Here is a 16,500-nt window from a genome sequence, read left to right as displayed (position 1 = left end):
TAACATATTTAAACTCAGAGCTCATACAGATTAAAGTGCTGCAGTTGTTAAGTCAAGTTAAGTCTTTTCCTCTGTGGACAAACAGCAGGCCTGGACCACTGGTGACTTTCCTTTTTAATTCTAAATTAAATTAATGAATGCGACAAATTCTCTTAAATCACTGAGTGGTCCTTGAATGAGGCCAGATCATTTGTGTTTACTGGTGTTAAATGAACATGTTTTGTGTGACCATGACCATGACTCAACTATATAAACATTAATAACATTTTCACATCAACTCAGAACAATTCCAGTAGTGGAAAGTAACTACACCAGGGAGGGAACTATCCTGCTTTTACTCCACTACATTTGTTATGTTTTGAACTGGCTAAGGCTGTTAATACACTAAAACACATGGTTAGTTTGTTAGTTTATTCCTCAAAAGAGAAATTTACTTCATAGACTTCTGAGATTGACTCATTTAAATAATTATTAAAGGGAATAAAAAGGTAAAAGTCTCCAATACTGAGCAAAATAAAACAGAAAAAAATTACAAAAAAGTCAAAAACTGACTGAAAATGTGATTAGAAAAATGTTGTTTCCTATTCTTTTGTACTCCAATGATCAACTCACAATCCCTGAGTTTTAATTTGTAACACTGTGGAGGAGCTCAGCCCCCAGGTTGGGAACCACTGAGCTAAAATACTGATCTGTCTAAACTGTAAAGTAGTTAAATATATCAGCTACAGCAGCAAATTGCTGCTTACACAGTGATGTATCAGTATAAAAAACAATCTAACAATGCAAAATATAATAACATATCTCTTCTGCAGGACAGGGATGTTTACTTTTCATACTTTAAGTATATTTTGCTGGATAATACTTCCATACATTTACTTAAGCATGACACTGAGCTCTCCCCAACATCCACAGCTTCACCCACACTGTATGAGACTCTACCACGATTAACCAGGAGGTCACCTGTTCCACTGTAGCTGTGATGCAAAGCCTCAGTAGAGGAGCCTCCTGTTTCCAGGTTTCCACTTAGCCTCACATATTCATTATATCCTGTACAGTGTATGGGAAGACATCTGTGAACAGCTCTTCCCTTATTGGACTGTGGCCTTAGGGCCTTTGTTATGATTGGATACTTACAAAAGCTAGCCACCCCCTCCATGTGTCTCTCGTTCTAAAGGTCTGCTCCTGCATATTAAACAGTCTGGAGCGTTGCAGCAATCAAACGCAGGAACTCCTTCATCTACATTATCACCTCAGTGAATAAATTAGTACACAAATGAAGAGAATTAGCTAGCTTTGAGATGGGGTGGGGGTTAAAAGGGGTTTTAGGGGTTGGGGGGTGAAGCTTGTCATTGTGATGAAGACAGATGATGAGGCTGCAATGCTGTAAACGAGTGAGTCAGCCCTTCTTTCAGACAGACACAGGCCTGCAGGAGGAAGAATGGGGGGGGGGCAGAAGGAGGGAGACAGAGAAATGCATGGGAACTGTCCCCGGTGCTGAAATGTGGAATGGCTGCTTTCTAACAGCCTCAAGTTCAGTCCAGTGCAGGAAAAAAAAATCCAGCATTGAGGCATGCTGTCGCTCACTACCTGACCCACATCTGAAACAATCTGTATCTCTAGTTCCAGGGGAACGGGTCAGTAATTGACCTGCTTTCCAATGCGAGAAAAAACCAAAATGATGCATTTATCAATTTTCTAACTCCACAGCAGGGGGAGTGTAATATAGGCTCAAACAAAGGCTTTCGAGGCTGTCGAGTTTTTCCACACAGATTCTCTCCTAAGTCGGTTATTTGGCATTCTGATCACAAAGCCAGGGGAGGGAGATTCTCTACCATGTAATTCTTCCTGAGCCAAGTCAAAGAGATTCTCATTAAAGTACTTTTTATATCCCTAACCTCAGTTTCCAGGGACAATTGTATTGGGTTGTCATGCTATTTGTGGACTAATCACCTCCACACACTCCACACATACAGCCACATACACACACTGACACACACACACACACACAGTAGCCACGTAAGAAGTGAATGTAAAAGAGTCTGAACCAACAGGAATTGGATATTGCATTGTTCCTTTCAGGCTCCCCCTCACCACCACCCATATTCTTTGAAATGATTTTGTTGCATTATTCATCTTTCAAAGCTGTCATGCTTTGTGGCTGTCAGTTTGCTCAACATCACAGATGCACCATGAGATTGATCCTTACACTGTATATTGCAGACAGCTGATCTAACAATGAATTCAGCTGTATCATTTAGACACAGGGAAGGTGACAGAGCTATGTTATGTACCGGTGTGACTGCCTTGAATGCTACTTAACACCCAGAAAAGGCGAGCACCACCCTCGCCTGTCTCTTCCACATTGTCACAGCAGCTGAAACATGTAACTTCGGTCATACAGACTTTGCAACTTGTTACCCTGGTCTTCCTTTAGAGCACAGACGCAGGGGGTTTAATGTTATTTCAATGCTTTCACTTCAAGAGTTACACATCAGAGCCTCACTCATGGAGTCTCCTCACTTGTAAATGCTATAAATTAAAAATGTTCAACTTGCAGCCAGCCAGTAATTCCTCTCAGTTTGACGTGAAAAGATTATGCAACAGGTCCACTACTTGCAAAAGCCACCCTAGGCTGTAAGGGTCATTGTTGCAATATACAGTGTTTTAGATGAGGCTAACAGGAGAATGATGTCACAAGTCCGTAAATAAGGGTCCTTTTCTCGGGCACTGCAGAGACCAGGCGGGTGTGGTGACTGCATTAGTAGACGCGCAATCCCCGGCGCAAACGCTCGGCTTTAGGACCATAATGTGGGCGCTCGTGTGACGGCTTTCCACCATCGCTACGACTACCTTCTACTTGTCGGACGTGTCCTGAAGTTCAAATCATTAATCTGCTGCCTGGAAATCTGACAAATTCACCGAGCTCGCTTTACTCTCACATCCACAAGGTGCCCATTCACGGCGCGCCTCCCCGAGCCCCGTGTTTGATAGAAAGAAAAAAAAAAATACATGCACAATGACGATCTGACATCTGCTCTCCATCTGACAACAGCTTAGTATTCTCCACAGACACCCCACTCTCTCCCTCCGAGCACCCCATGCCTTTTTTTTCTGTGCACGCCGCTTTCCCCTCTGTACCCCACTCTTTCTCATTCCTATGCGGCTTTTTTCGAGCCAGCTCATTTCCACACACGAACAACAACGGAATTGAACAGCCGCTTCATAAAATATGCAGGTAAAAAGGCAACTCGGAAAGCACCGACATCTCAAGCACAACACTTTTCATGCTCTGCTGAAAACTGACCTCCCAGTCTAACGAATCCCACTCTTCGGTAAACATCCGGAGGATTTCTTTTCATCCAAAAAAAGCGGACCAGGCGCAGCGGCTCTATGGAGCGACTGGGCGATGCGATGCCATTGCGCTTTTGGTGTTATCCTCATGAAATCAGTTTGAGCGGGGGACGTCGTCAGTGGAAGGCATCTCGGCGGCGTCGAGACCAAGTTGAGCGACACAGAAGAAACGATGCTATGTTTCACAGTCCAACATTTTTTTTTTTTGCTCGGCTGATGGTTGCAACCAATTAGCACACCACTTGCGCTCGGAGGCGAATAGCTCCTGACAAGGCGCTCCTTCTCCTGAGCATCGCTTCTATTTCAGCTGCTGTGCTGCTTTTCGGGAAAAGGTGGCAGACTATACAACACACGCAACTTCTCATTTCCAGGATATAGGGGGAATTTAGCGTGGCGCATATTCCAAAAGCCAATAAATCCCCGTAGCGCATTTGACAAATCCTTTCCCTCTGCTGAAGGGGCAACAATAAGGGAAGCTTTTAAAGGTCCCTGCATGGAGTGCTTCTTAAAACACGTGACTCCATCTATTCCGTGGTGAAAGATGCATTTGATCCATAACAGGCCCTAAGCAGTGGGAGACACGTTATGTGTGGGAGCATGGATGTGCTAAAATGAATGACTCTGGTATACCACACGGTAGACTACTCACCATTAGCACAGCAAAGTTATTATGATGGGTGCAATGAATAGTGGTCGTGTTGCCCCCGGAGCCTGTTATGTGGCAGCCCTCTGCCCTCCAGCCACCGTGTCCATCCAGCAGGTCAAAATCCCAATAGGCTGCGGTGGGGTCTACACCCAGTGCAAAGTGCCTGAGAGCAATGGTAACGGAGTGCACGGCGCTCCCGAGGCTGCACCCATCTGCAAGAAAAGCAACACATTCAATTAAGGAAACCAGGTGGAAAGTCTGTAAGTGCAGTGGCAAAAGAAGCGTGGACATGGGCGTGCACGCTCCTGCATGCACAACACACACACACACACACACACACACACACACACACACACACATTATGCAGACATTACAAGTGTCAGACAGTTGTGTGAAGTGTTGGACATAAACTTTCATCTCAAACAGAAACGTGAAGGAGTCTTTTTTCCCCGGCGCAGCTGTAAAGTAAGACGTGACGTGAACATTCATGAAATCATTTCATTCATTCAAATGAATAAACAAAGTGTTTTCATTTATTTTTATTTTTTGGCGACATGCACTGAAGCCTGTGAAGCTTGTTGCGCAGAACTCTGCGTGTGTGTGTGTGTGTGGAAGCATGTAGTCCGAGTCGGCATTACAGTACAGCGTTGACATCACAGGCATGATGATAAAAATGGATTTCCTCTTACCTAATTTGGTGAAAGCAACTGGTGTTGAAACGCTCCTACGCTTCCCATCATCTGCGAGATTTGACGAATTCCCAGTGCAAGGAAAGAGTTTCCCATTGCGAAACACAATGAACTGCAGCTTGCAAGTGGAGTTATCAACAGATTGCAGCGCAGAGGAGGAGATAGGCGTACCAGCCAGCGGTAAATGGATTGAGGCGACTGCCACTGAGTTCTGCGGATGGAACAAAAAAAGAGAGGAAAATAAAAATTAAATAATGTATCCGAGATGCGCAGGAAGGAAAAAACAAAAAAACAAACTCCCATAGAAAAGACAGACAAATTGCTTTCCTCTCCAGGAGTGGAGGCGACCATAGACCACAAGTGACCAAGGGAATGAGAATCACGTTTGAAGCGCTCTAGTGCGCCTATTTGGTCAGGCTCCCTGCCGCAGAGGTGGAAATGGTTCTTACCATTTCAGCTTGAGGGCACATCAACACTGCAGCTTGATTTAAAGAGACAACCGGTCTGACTTTATCTTCTTTTCACCAACTATAAACACCAGAGAGAAAAAAAAAATAAAAAAAAAAAATACAGCCCTGGAAACATTTGGGGAAAAAAGGGGTTTCTGGGAGAAAGGCATGGCTGGGGAATGTCAAGGTGAAGACACACGCCATCTTTGAGTCCAAACTGATCCTGTTAACTTGCTTTTTATTGCTTTACGGCAAAAAATAGGAAAATAAATAAATAATAATAATCCCCTGTGCAGCCAAAAATCCCACCAGAGCTGCATTGAAGCTCCACAATCCCTCTGATCTGTTATGACCTGTGGGTAATAATTTTACATACTGAAAAAATAACACATGAGCAGTCAGAAGTCTCTGCCTCCTCTGTCCCAAGAGAATCTGAGCTGAAATCAGCTCCATGATAACAGCTGCAGGAACTTTTGGCACAGCTCAGGGTTTAGTCAGTGGCCGCCCCTGGTGGACAGAGATGATGCTCAAGGGTGCGTGGACTCACTGCGCTTACAGGGCAGGCAGCACTTAACCCTGCCCGAAGATCAAGTTTAATCATAAAAATGCCTCCAAAGTGACACAGTCAGCATGTCAGACCTACACATGTGGCCACACACACTCAGGTCCATGCATCCTCTCAGCTGACAGAACCGTGCAGGCTCTTATGTGTTTAATATTTCATACACAGAAACAGAGGAGTGGAAATACAGTGGACCTGCAGAGGTGAATAAACACTAGGTTCGAAAGGAAAAGGCTTCTACACACAATGTCTCAGTCGTAATTTGCTAATCTTGTGGTCAGAGACCTTCATCACAGTGTGAAACACTGAAGTGCACAAAACAGATTGATATCCTCTTTGTGTTGAAGTGATTACACAGAAACTGCTCTTTCAAATAAACATAACAGCTCAGGCGATTAACACATTTCTGCACCGAGAACAGATTTCTGGGAAGAAGCAAAAACACTTGACCGTCCCCAAATATTTATCCAGTCAGTGATCCCAATGGCGAATGATGTTAATGGCGAGGCTGATGATGATATGTCTTCATAATAAAGATAATGACGGCTGTGCACGGGGGCTCGCTTTCCAAATGAAGTCTGTTTTGTTCAGCCTTCAATCACGTCACCCACCAGTGTGAGAGGATCAGCACTTTGAGCCTAAAGGGGAGGGAAACTTCCTGCCCAAGATGAATGTGGATGCCCATAAAGTGCCCTTACAGTTAATGGGGAGCTGCTTAGTCAGATGTTCAGGACAATCAATGTCTGGAAGAAAGATGGCCAAATTTTTTAATCAAGTTAAACAAGAGCTCTTTTGTCCATTCTTATGTTGCTTATGCTGGCTACAGAGATCTAATGTTTGGTAATGTGTGGGTCCCCTGGGCGATGATACGCTTTGTGGCCCCTCAGATGCCACAGTCTGCGTAGCTTCGATGCTCCTGGTCCTTCTATTATCCTGCAAAATAATTCTATAGGGGTGACAAAAAGCAACGGCGTGCTCAAGCACAATTATTTTACATTACAGCCACCAAATGTGAAGAGCCAGAGGTGATTCTATAGCAACGGGTTTGTTGGCTATTAGTTTCTGTATTGACTCGCTCTTGAAAGACTATTGATTTTCATCCTGCGGTGCGTGTATGTGAACGGAGACGAAGAAAGACAGAGAAGCCTTGCCTCGAAATTTATGTTGCATCATTTCCTTTCTCTGAACAGCTTAAGCTTGGCAGTCTGTTTCCAGGACGTCATAGGATACAGACATCAGGGATGGAGTCAGAGAGGATTTGAGCCTCCTTGACAATCGGGAGAGTTAAACACGGGTCTGGCACGCTATTCCAGGGGTCCTTCCTCATACGGCCAGCAGAGATGCCAGGTGACCTCCATCCCCGGGGGGGATGTGTTTCCAAAGCGTACAACTCACAAAAAGAAATCTTATCTCGTATACTTGTCTCTTCATCTCTTTCTACATCTTTTATCCTCTTTTATGTGGCGTATCAAAGGGATTTACAGCCCAGAGGGTGTGCTATAAGCCACGGTGTGTGCAAGGTCTCCTTCTAAGCTACAATCTATGTTCCTCCTGAGCAACCTAAACAGCTACATTTCCTCAACCCCAACACCACCAGGGACCTCACACTTCAGAGTTGATTTAGCTGGATGTACCTCAGCCGTCTGACCTTCCTCCAAGCCCCTCCCTCTCTACCAGGGCAGCATGCTGTAGCCTTAGTAACCATAATCGCGCACTCCCCTCCACCTCTCGCTCCAGCCTGGTGATCATTCTCCTTTTCCTCTTTTTTCTCTTTTCTTCTTCACTTATTCCTGTCCTTACAGAGGGCATCCAGGTGAATGTCAGCAGTCACCTCCTATTTCAGGCTGTTCCCTCTCATCCACCTCCCTCCCTCCCTCCGTCCGTCCTGCTCCACCTGCTCCTTGATGCACAACCCTGCTTGATAGAACCACAAAACTGCAAAACAGCCTGCAGGGCAAAACACAACAGCGGTGTTTGACCCAGGGCAGGCACCGAATCACAGCAGAAACATCACGCTTAAACATGGCTCCTTGATTTCACAGGGGGATTTACAGTCCAATGTGTTTAGACAAAGGTGAAAATTAAAAACACCAGCGAGTGTGTTTTTTTTAAAAGTATATAATCCAAAATTAGAAAAAGCTACAGCTCTATGCCTGTGCAGATATATCTGTGGGAGAGATAAATTTATTTATTTACGCAGGCGGAAACTTGGAAATTAACTCTGAATGAAATGAATTCAGCTCAAAGGGCAGCTCAGTGAGCTCGGCCTCAGCCGAGAAGAACTGCTGACGAGCATGATGGGAGATTTGCATAATTCTTTTTTGTCATCACCAGCAGTCCTGTCAGCGCAGACGTGGTCAAAGACACAATGACCATGACAAATAGGTAGACATCAGGAGACTTCAGGGGGTCGTTTCTACCCATGATGCTTTGGAGCCTGAAAATAAATCACTTTGCCCACAAGTAACATTTAGCAAGAGCTTATACACACACGCCTCTGCTTGAGCTGCCACTGAGGTTTGAGCATATTTGTGTTGCCTGACGTGAAAATACAAACAAAGGGCACATAATTCTGCGTAAGCGATTGCCACGGTTGAAGCTTAACAGGCGTTTTCCTCTTGAGCATTACTACGTTGTAGTGTCGTTAGCATTACTTATCAAGAGAAATTAAACAGTCCTACACGGTTGCCATGCCAACAGGAGTCTGTTTCCTCCAGAAGGGTTGTGTTGGTTGGGGTGGGGCGACCATTTGAGCAGATTTGAAGCAGGAATTCAGGCTCTTTGGAGAGGCAGAGCTGTACTTCAGCTGTCAGCCACACTCTCCTCAGTCAGCTCTGACTCAAACTGTCACACCACAGGGCGGTTTCTCAACAAAAACATTCAAGAGGCTGCAACAGATGGACGGCATTGTTTGATTAAAAAGGCATTGTGGATTAGAAATTAATGAATTCATTGTGTGTAAAAGCATTACTAATATATTAGCTGCAGGGTGATTGATAATGAGCCAAAAGGAGCCGAGTCTGAGACGGAACAGATCCTACAAGGAAATTCACAGATTTTCAGCATTAATTAATGCAAATATACCACTCTCTCTGCAGAACCTCTTTGGCCATTTTCATTTTTCATGTGTTAGAAGAGTTTGTCTCCTGATGCCACATCAATGAGGCCTACGTCTCTATTGTTAGTGCAGGAAAAGACGACTGTGACTCAGTACAGAATGTCTCCTGAAAGAACATATTTTCTTGCAGCCCTGTAATGATGAGAAACAATTTCGGCACACACAAAAAAAAAAAAAACACAAAACAAACATTTTTCCATTTGTCTGAGTCATCTCCCATTTATTCTTAAAGGGTCAGTTCACCCAAATAAAAACATGAGATACAACAAGTTCTTGGATAGAAAGTAGTTCCAATGCAAACTGTTCACAGTGAGATCTGTGAATTTATCCCACAGTTTATGGGAAACATCTGTCTGTCTATCTATGTATGTAACGGTTTCTAGTAGGGGTGTTTATAGCCTGCAGAGTTGCCAACTTAGCGCATTTGTTGCCAGATTTAGAGATGTTTTTCAAAAAAAGCACCTTGCAACAAATCAGCCGCTTTATGGACAAACCTTAGCTATCTAGACCGTCACCAGTACTGTCCCCGGAGCGAGAGGCACGCCTCTCTCTGTGTCTACTCTGTTCAGTGAGTGGCAGGGTGGCGGAGCAGCAGTTTGTTACCCAGACGGAGGCTGTGCGCTGTGTGAGAGACAAAATAAGAAAGATATTCTGTTGCCCTTAACTTTCTCTCTGAGTGATCATTTTACAATACAGCAGAAACCACAGCACAGTCTTTGTCTTTAATGTCTGTGTTTGCTGACTGTGGATCAGAATTTGTATGTAGTCGTAATGGGCTGCGTTTCAGTCACTATTTGCATTGTCTGACAACAGAAACCAGAAAACGTTTCTGTAAATGAGAAGCGCTTTGTCAGAAGATCGACTGTATTAAAATACTGTGTACGTGAGACCATTGAGTCAGAGAGGAGCAGATAAAGGGCTGAAAGCAGCTGACACTAAGCAGAATGAAAATATGACGCAAAGATGTGAGTTGTTTACAGTGTTTTCACAACAGCTTTCAACTATGTCCTCAATAACATTGACTGTACACGGACGAGCCTTATAGTAGACTTTGACCTAGTCTTGTTTACTACTGTGAGCACCACAGATGACCTCCGCTGTATACGCCTTGTTCCATTTTTCCATTTTTTCAGTGATCTGTTTTTGTGCCGATTGACGGATGATTCTCAGTTGGAAAATAACGAAGCCAGTCTGGCCTGATTAGGAATGGGAATGTAATCTTCCTATAAGAGCGCCAAGAGCAGCTACAGCCATGAAAAAGTGAAAGAAGAATGATGACAAGCATGGATGAGATCAATGCAGCCGTGCAGGTTGTTGTAATCTTCATCGTCCTTGAGGAGAGACATGTCTTACTCATTGGTCTTAAATTTACATGAACGTTAGACTCCAATTCAGCTGACACAGAGGCTGGAGACTTCTTTTCAGTGACAAGTTTGCTCTCTGCTAAGCCGTTCAATGTAAAACAAATATCTGAATCTATGTAGTGTTGTAAGACACTGAAAACATGATGCCCGCGTCTCTATTTTCAGAATAAAAGTTTAGAGGCACCTTTATATTCTTGTTCATGAATGTTGAGGAAATGGCTTTCCTACAAAGAGAGCCAAACCCTGAGCCTTTTATCTATTCATGTATTCATTCACTCTAAACCATTCATTACCTGTTTATTCACCAACATGCTCACTCTCAGTGCTGCTGAACCAGTTATAACTGGCCTGTTTGTAAATAAGACTGATTTCGCCATGACTGGAATCCCAAGGAAAGCAGTCAACATCCGGTCCATAACAACATATCCTTTCACCTGAGGTAAACACACACACACACACACACACACACAAACACACACACACACACACACACACAAACAGTCGTGCAGTCCTTTTGGCGTTGGTCCAGGTTGCGCTTTACTGTCACCACATCTTCTCTCCCACACTCACGCTTCTCAAGTTTGATTCAGCTGCAGGGAGACAGGATTAATGGGCGGTCATTTGGTGGTGCAATAACAGTTGGCTATCAGACAAAGTGGGAGTGCTAGGCCTGCCTGAGAGGTGAAACACAGTCATAACTTCGGATTAGGCTGCAGGGTCCTGTCCTGTCTATTTGGACTGCTCGATGCAGAAGTGTACAGTTGTTCCTGCCTCAATTCAGTACGTCTACACTGTCTGTGCTTTCAGTTCCTCCCACATTAACCTTTACTTATTTTGAGTCATCAGTCCAATACATGAAGGACAAGACAGATACAGTCAAGGTCACTCGTTCATTAATAGATATTGCACTTCCGTCCCAGCTGTCGGAAGGTGTTATTTCAGACGCTGCGTCTCTCACGGTACTGCTCAGATATCAAATGTCACATCTTGTTCAGTCACGCGCACCACAATCCGAACCGTAGCTTTAACCACAAAGTGTGTATTCCACTTGAACCACATGATTAAAGAAGATCTCCATTAGAAAGGAGAGCGGGTAGAACAACTGTGGTCTCTTTAGGCCTTTTCAGATTGTAATTTGAGATCCGGCTCGGAGGTGAAATGAATGTGAACTGGTGTGTGTGCTTCGCAGATTGAATCATTCAATTACTTTTCAGTCGCTATTTGATTTTCTGCCTGTGTGGTGTTTATGACAATCTCTCAGTTTTGGCGAGCCAAGACATTGTATTGATCTCATAAACATATGCCATCAAACAGTTTGCAGTTTGAGGGAAAATTGACTCAACAAATTAACTGGAATGAAATAATTACACTACAGAGTGTAACCCTAACAGTTGACATTCATGCTGTAATGAATCCAATTGCTCTAACACAAACACACACATACACACACACATACACACACACACTCAGATACACAGGGGGGTTGAGATGTGCATCTCGTCTCCTTTACATGATGTATAGCATGTATTAGCTGATGGTAATAACCACTGAGATATGTTGACCCATAGTCCTTGCTCCCATTTATGATTCACTGGCACGAAGGTATAACTACTGCTGCCCAGGTGTCTCCATGGTAACCTGCTGATGAATCTGCGTGACTTAACAATTTCCTTTCACAGTGGTGGGGGGGTGGGGGGGTGGTAGGGGGTGTGGGGGTGCTGCATGTATTAAGTGCCCTTATATCAACATGGACATACATGAATATGCATGACTGTGGGGAGTACAACATGCTACAGTGGGATGGCTGACTGTAGAGCGAGAACACTTGGCAACATGATTAACTACCCTCTCACCCTCCTCTTCAGACGAGATCAAACTGTTCAGATTTCAAAGATTCAAAAAAAAAAAAAAAGGGATGTAATTAAATTTTTCATATGTGATCTGATCAAGTGATCAACTCCCACGAAAGTGTAAATATTGCACTTTCTTGTGAGCATTATAATGCAAGCTATAGAGTGGTCTGTTCATTAATGATAATTTAACACAGGCAGCAGCTCCACAGGATTTCTCCTACACAGTGGTGTGGAGCTGCAGACCATATCGTCCCTCGCATCGCCATCTCCACACCTGCTGTTGTGTAAATGAATGAGACGCACGGGGTCGAGGGGTCATCGCAGCCTGCATACCAAAGACAAATCACGCAGAGGAGAAAGAAACAAAGCTCCGGAGATGAATCACTTCCACGCACACACAGCTAAACAGCATAATGGGGCTTCTACGGTCCCATCACCGTGGTAGATGATGCAACAAGCTGGCTGCTTCCAGCTGAACCCTGCAGTGGGGGAGGCAGTGAACCAATCACACACACACGCACATGACCTGTCAGCCAGGACAAACACAACAACATGAAACCCATCACATAATGGTGTGTAAAAGCCCAGAGGCTGTGGGAACATTACATGGCAAAACATGTAAACAACACAGCATTTTTAAATTATGGATGTATGAAAATTAAAAAAGAGGCATCACTTAGCTTAAATGATACCATTAGCATTGTCTGGAGATCTGATTGTTTTAAGTGGCCTTCCTGCATTTAAATGTCTGGAAAAATGCCCTTGGGCTTTCCCAGGGCAAATCTAGCAGATCTGGGAGGGAAATTAAAGCACAGAAAAAGGGAAGGAGAGTGCCGTATATTTATGGCCTCCTTTTACCATATTAATCCCTTCCCACTAATCCTTCAACTGCACCAAATAAAACTGTAATGGCTTTGGTGGTCATCTTTATCTCATCGGGCTGATGATGAAGTCACTGGCAGAAGTGACAAACTCATTCCCAGGCCATCAGGCTGTTTATTACGCTCCTATACTGTTTGTCTGATATTACTGCATGTGGTCGGTGACACTGCATTTAAGACACCCCCAAACATGTCCAGTTCTTCACGGTACACACATAAAAAGACAGATGAGAAGAGTAACAGAAACATCTCTGATAACAGATTTACAGGATGAAGTTAGAAAAACAAGAATAAGCTTGTTCACCAAACCCTCCCGGCACACAGCTTTCGCCCACTGTGTTTAGTCACATAAGATTGGCTCTATTAAATTCTAGCCTCCACATTTTGTAAAGTCAATAAAGGGTGTGTTTCTGTACACAATCAGAGCTGGAGATATATTCTTCACTTATCTACAGCTACAGTGATACTCTATTGAAAAGAATATGCTCTGAAATGTTTGTAATTTGCTTCAGGATGCTAAGTGCAGCTTAGCTTCCAATTGTGAACTGAGGTTGCGGCAAAAAAGAAACATCCATAGAAACTTCTTGATTTGTATGTTTGGTATGTTCAAACATACCTAATACCTAAATACACTACTTCTTGTACTACTCTGTTCTGCACTCTTGCTTCTTCTAGGCTTTTTAACCATGGCTGCTCACTGATTGATGACACATCCCGCCAGAGTTGTGGACTTGAGTCACATGACTTGCAGACTTCATGAACCTGATGACTTGAAGGGGCTATTTGTAAGTTTCTTAACAGGAGCGGGTGGTGGTGATTGTCACCTGACAAGAGCTTCAGCCATTGCTGTCTTTGTCATGCAAGAGGTTATAATTCGCCCTCTGGGCAGTACAACGTCTTCAGGGCAGACTGAAGGCTACAGGGAGTCGCTATGGGAAACTGAGGAGTTGGGCTGATATGAGCAGGGGCTAGCTAGTTAGCATGCTAACCAGAGAAGAAGAAAAGTCATGATAGAAACAGGAGTTTCTGAGAACAGTGGTGTTGCTTTCCACTGCTGGAGACATCTCTAGGTAAGAAAGGGAACAAAGTTAGAAGTTTCCTCTAGACTGGTATGTAAAAAGCTATTAATGCTAATGTTGTCTAGCAATAGCAAAACTTACAAATGGCTCCTTCAGGACTTGACTTGACAAACTTAAAACAGACTTGCAACTCCACTTTGGCCAGTGACTTGTGACATCACTTGGACTTGAAGCAATTTGACCTGGAATGAGTTGATATCCTTCACAAAAGAAAAAAATGTAGGGCATGAAGGCAGAAGGGAAAGGTGTGTTTGGCAGCAAAGACCAGCAGACACTTAATTCACTTAATTGTGACTTCCAAAACAATGACCTTGTCTCAACCCTGGATCACAGTGCTGCCAATGTTAGTGGTTTCTCTTCGGCTACATCCCCACTAGTACCAAAAGTCCCATCTTAGTTTGAAATCTCCAAGGTTGCATTGTAATGTGGACGGGCAATGATGATGTAGACTCTCGTGCAGTAAAACTTTAATGCCACAATTGCCTTTGCTGTTCCTCATTTGTAGTATTTTCTGCAACTAACCAACTGCAGAGTAGACTCTGCTTCCTGCTTCAACCAGCAGGCGCAGTGCATGTGAATGGTAATGTTATATGTGTCTTCAGGTGTGTTAGCATGGATGGAGATTGTTTTCATTTAAAAATGCTGTTTTAAAATGAAATCATACAAGTGTGGTTATAACCTTAGTCTCAGGCTGCCTGGGTTAACTGCACTGATAAATCGGTTCTCGGTTCTTTTGGTTAAAGCTTAATTCAAACAACCTGTTTTTTATTGAATCTGGTTTGGATCAAGTTCAAACTTTTGCCCTCTGTCGAGGAGCAAACGAAACACTTCACAGAGTCATCTTTGACGCAATGGCTTGACGTTTTGGAAAATAGCTTTATTCACATTCTTTCCAAGAATTAAAAGAGAAAATTGGAAGTGCTGGTATGCAGATTTTTAAACCTTTGTCCAGGGCCAGACTAGCTGCTTTTATACTGACCTACAATAACATTCAGATATCAACACATTGACAGATATGAGAGTGGAATTGATCTTGATAAGGAAGCAAATAAGCTTATTTTCCAAAAGATTGAACAGTTGATTTAAACCTACAGGCGGTGAATATTTGGTACTCGGAAGACCGACTTTCAGTCGACTATTTCTTAATGGGATGAAAGTAAACAATTCCTTCTATTTCTTATGTATCCATTTTTATGTATTGCATTTACTCTTGATTGGTTTTGATGTTTGTCCATAGCTGCTGTTTGGTATTCTGTACGAGTCTCCCGGTCTTGGTCATGCTGAAGAAGCCAAGACACTTCACCGCCAGCAAGGGTAGGATGGAGGATTTATTGGAGCGCTCTTGTGCCTCAAACGCACATCCCTTTAATCGATCTGTTGAAGCATTACCATAGTCAGCTCGCTCTGGCTGTTCAGCTTTCTCCCATCCCCCTCCATATTTTGATCAATGAAAGTCCCATCCATAGTCAACCCCTCCAACCCCAGCTACAGTGGGACCAGAGCCAATTGACTCATATATGTAGTGAAAAGAGAGGAAGAAAGCTTGTATTTCACAATCAGGGCCATCACTCCAATCAGAACAATCAGGCACACAGCAATTTCTCCAGAGCTGTGATGGTGATGGCCATGATGGGAATCGCAATTCTCTTAATAAGATGAAAAAAAAAGATGATGATCTGAGCTTACTTTGAGAAAATTAAATCCCTGGGGATCTGTACTCGATTCGTCAGCCATTTAATCTGTTAAACAGGGGTAATAAGATGGTGTCAATCCACTGCCTGTTTAGCACAATCGCAGTAAACTGCTGCCCTGAGCCATGTGGTAATAGAGGTGCTCTGAACAAGTGACATGTGCCTTTGAAATATATTAAAATACCAGGATAAATTCCAAACCCATGAGCTTGTGTAGGCAGAAGCCTAAGGGTTAGCATACATGAAGTGATGATAAAAATACATTATAGGAGATGCAAATTCGCATATAAACATCCAGTCACTTTAGCTGCTTAGTCTTTTTTATTTATTTGACATTTTATGATTTATTAGACAGTAGACAGCTGCCATTACATGAGAGGAGAGAGAAATGTGGAATAACATGCAAAACGGCCCTGGCCATCTAAAACCCCATCATTAATCCCTGATCAGAGGGACTGCTGGGGACTGGGTGCTTTCCTCCCAGCACCCTTGGAGGAAACTCGTATGGCCGAGGAGTCCGTGGGCTCACACACAACAGTCGCAGGTGTGACTGCACCTTCTTGTCGTGCAGTGACAGCAGTGCTAATAGCTGAGCTGCCATGCTGCCACACATTTCATTCAGAACAAGTCATATTTTTGGCTGTGCTTTCTGTGGTAATTTCATTATGCTAACCAGCACAACACACTGGGAGCTTCATGAGTGAGTTACAGTATGTGACTACTGTATACCAACAATTAGCTGAAAACTTTAGTCAGTTAAGTGAGTAATTGACAGGCAGAAAAGTAATTGGTAAAAGTATTGATAATTGTTTAGTTA

At 43.5% G+C, this 16,500-nt stretch overlaps 1 protein-coding gene across 4 annotated transcripts in view; it reads right to left on the bottom strand.

Annotated features, from left to right (window-relative positions):
- Nucleotides 1-16,500, bottom strand: part of LOC139623233 (adhesion G protein-coupled receptor A1) — a 163,718-nt gene that overhangs the window by 49,226 nt on the left and 97,992 nt on the right. For 3 of the 4 annotated variants that reach the window (XM_071481287.1, XM_071481288.1, XM_071481289.1), the window contains exons 13-14: nt 4,687-4,897; nt 4,001-4,209 (exon numbers count right to left, since the gene is read on the bottom strand). In XM_071481287.1, the coding sequence (XP_071337388.1) occupies nt 4,001-4,209; nt 4,687-4,897 (420 nt within the window). Of the gene's footprint in view, nt 1-3,304; nt 3,966-4,000; nt 4,210-4,686; nt 4,898-16,500 lie in introns of those variants that run through there. The other variant, XM_071481290.1, reaches the window with a different exon arrangement.

This window comes from Trachinotus anak, unplaced genomic scaffold, assembly GCF_046630095.1.
Source record: "Trachinotus anak isolate AG129_WGS33_773 ecotype Australia unplaced genomic scaffold, CSIRO_AGI_Tana_v1 ptg000007l, whole genome shotgun sequence".
Lineage (NCBI taxonomy): Eukaryota > Metazoa > Chordata > Actinopteri > Carangiformes > Carangidae > Trachinotus > Trachinotus anak.
The sequence above is the reverse complement of the archived record's forward strand: the minus strand, read 5'-3'. Positions and strand labels throughout refer to the sequence as shown.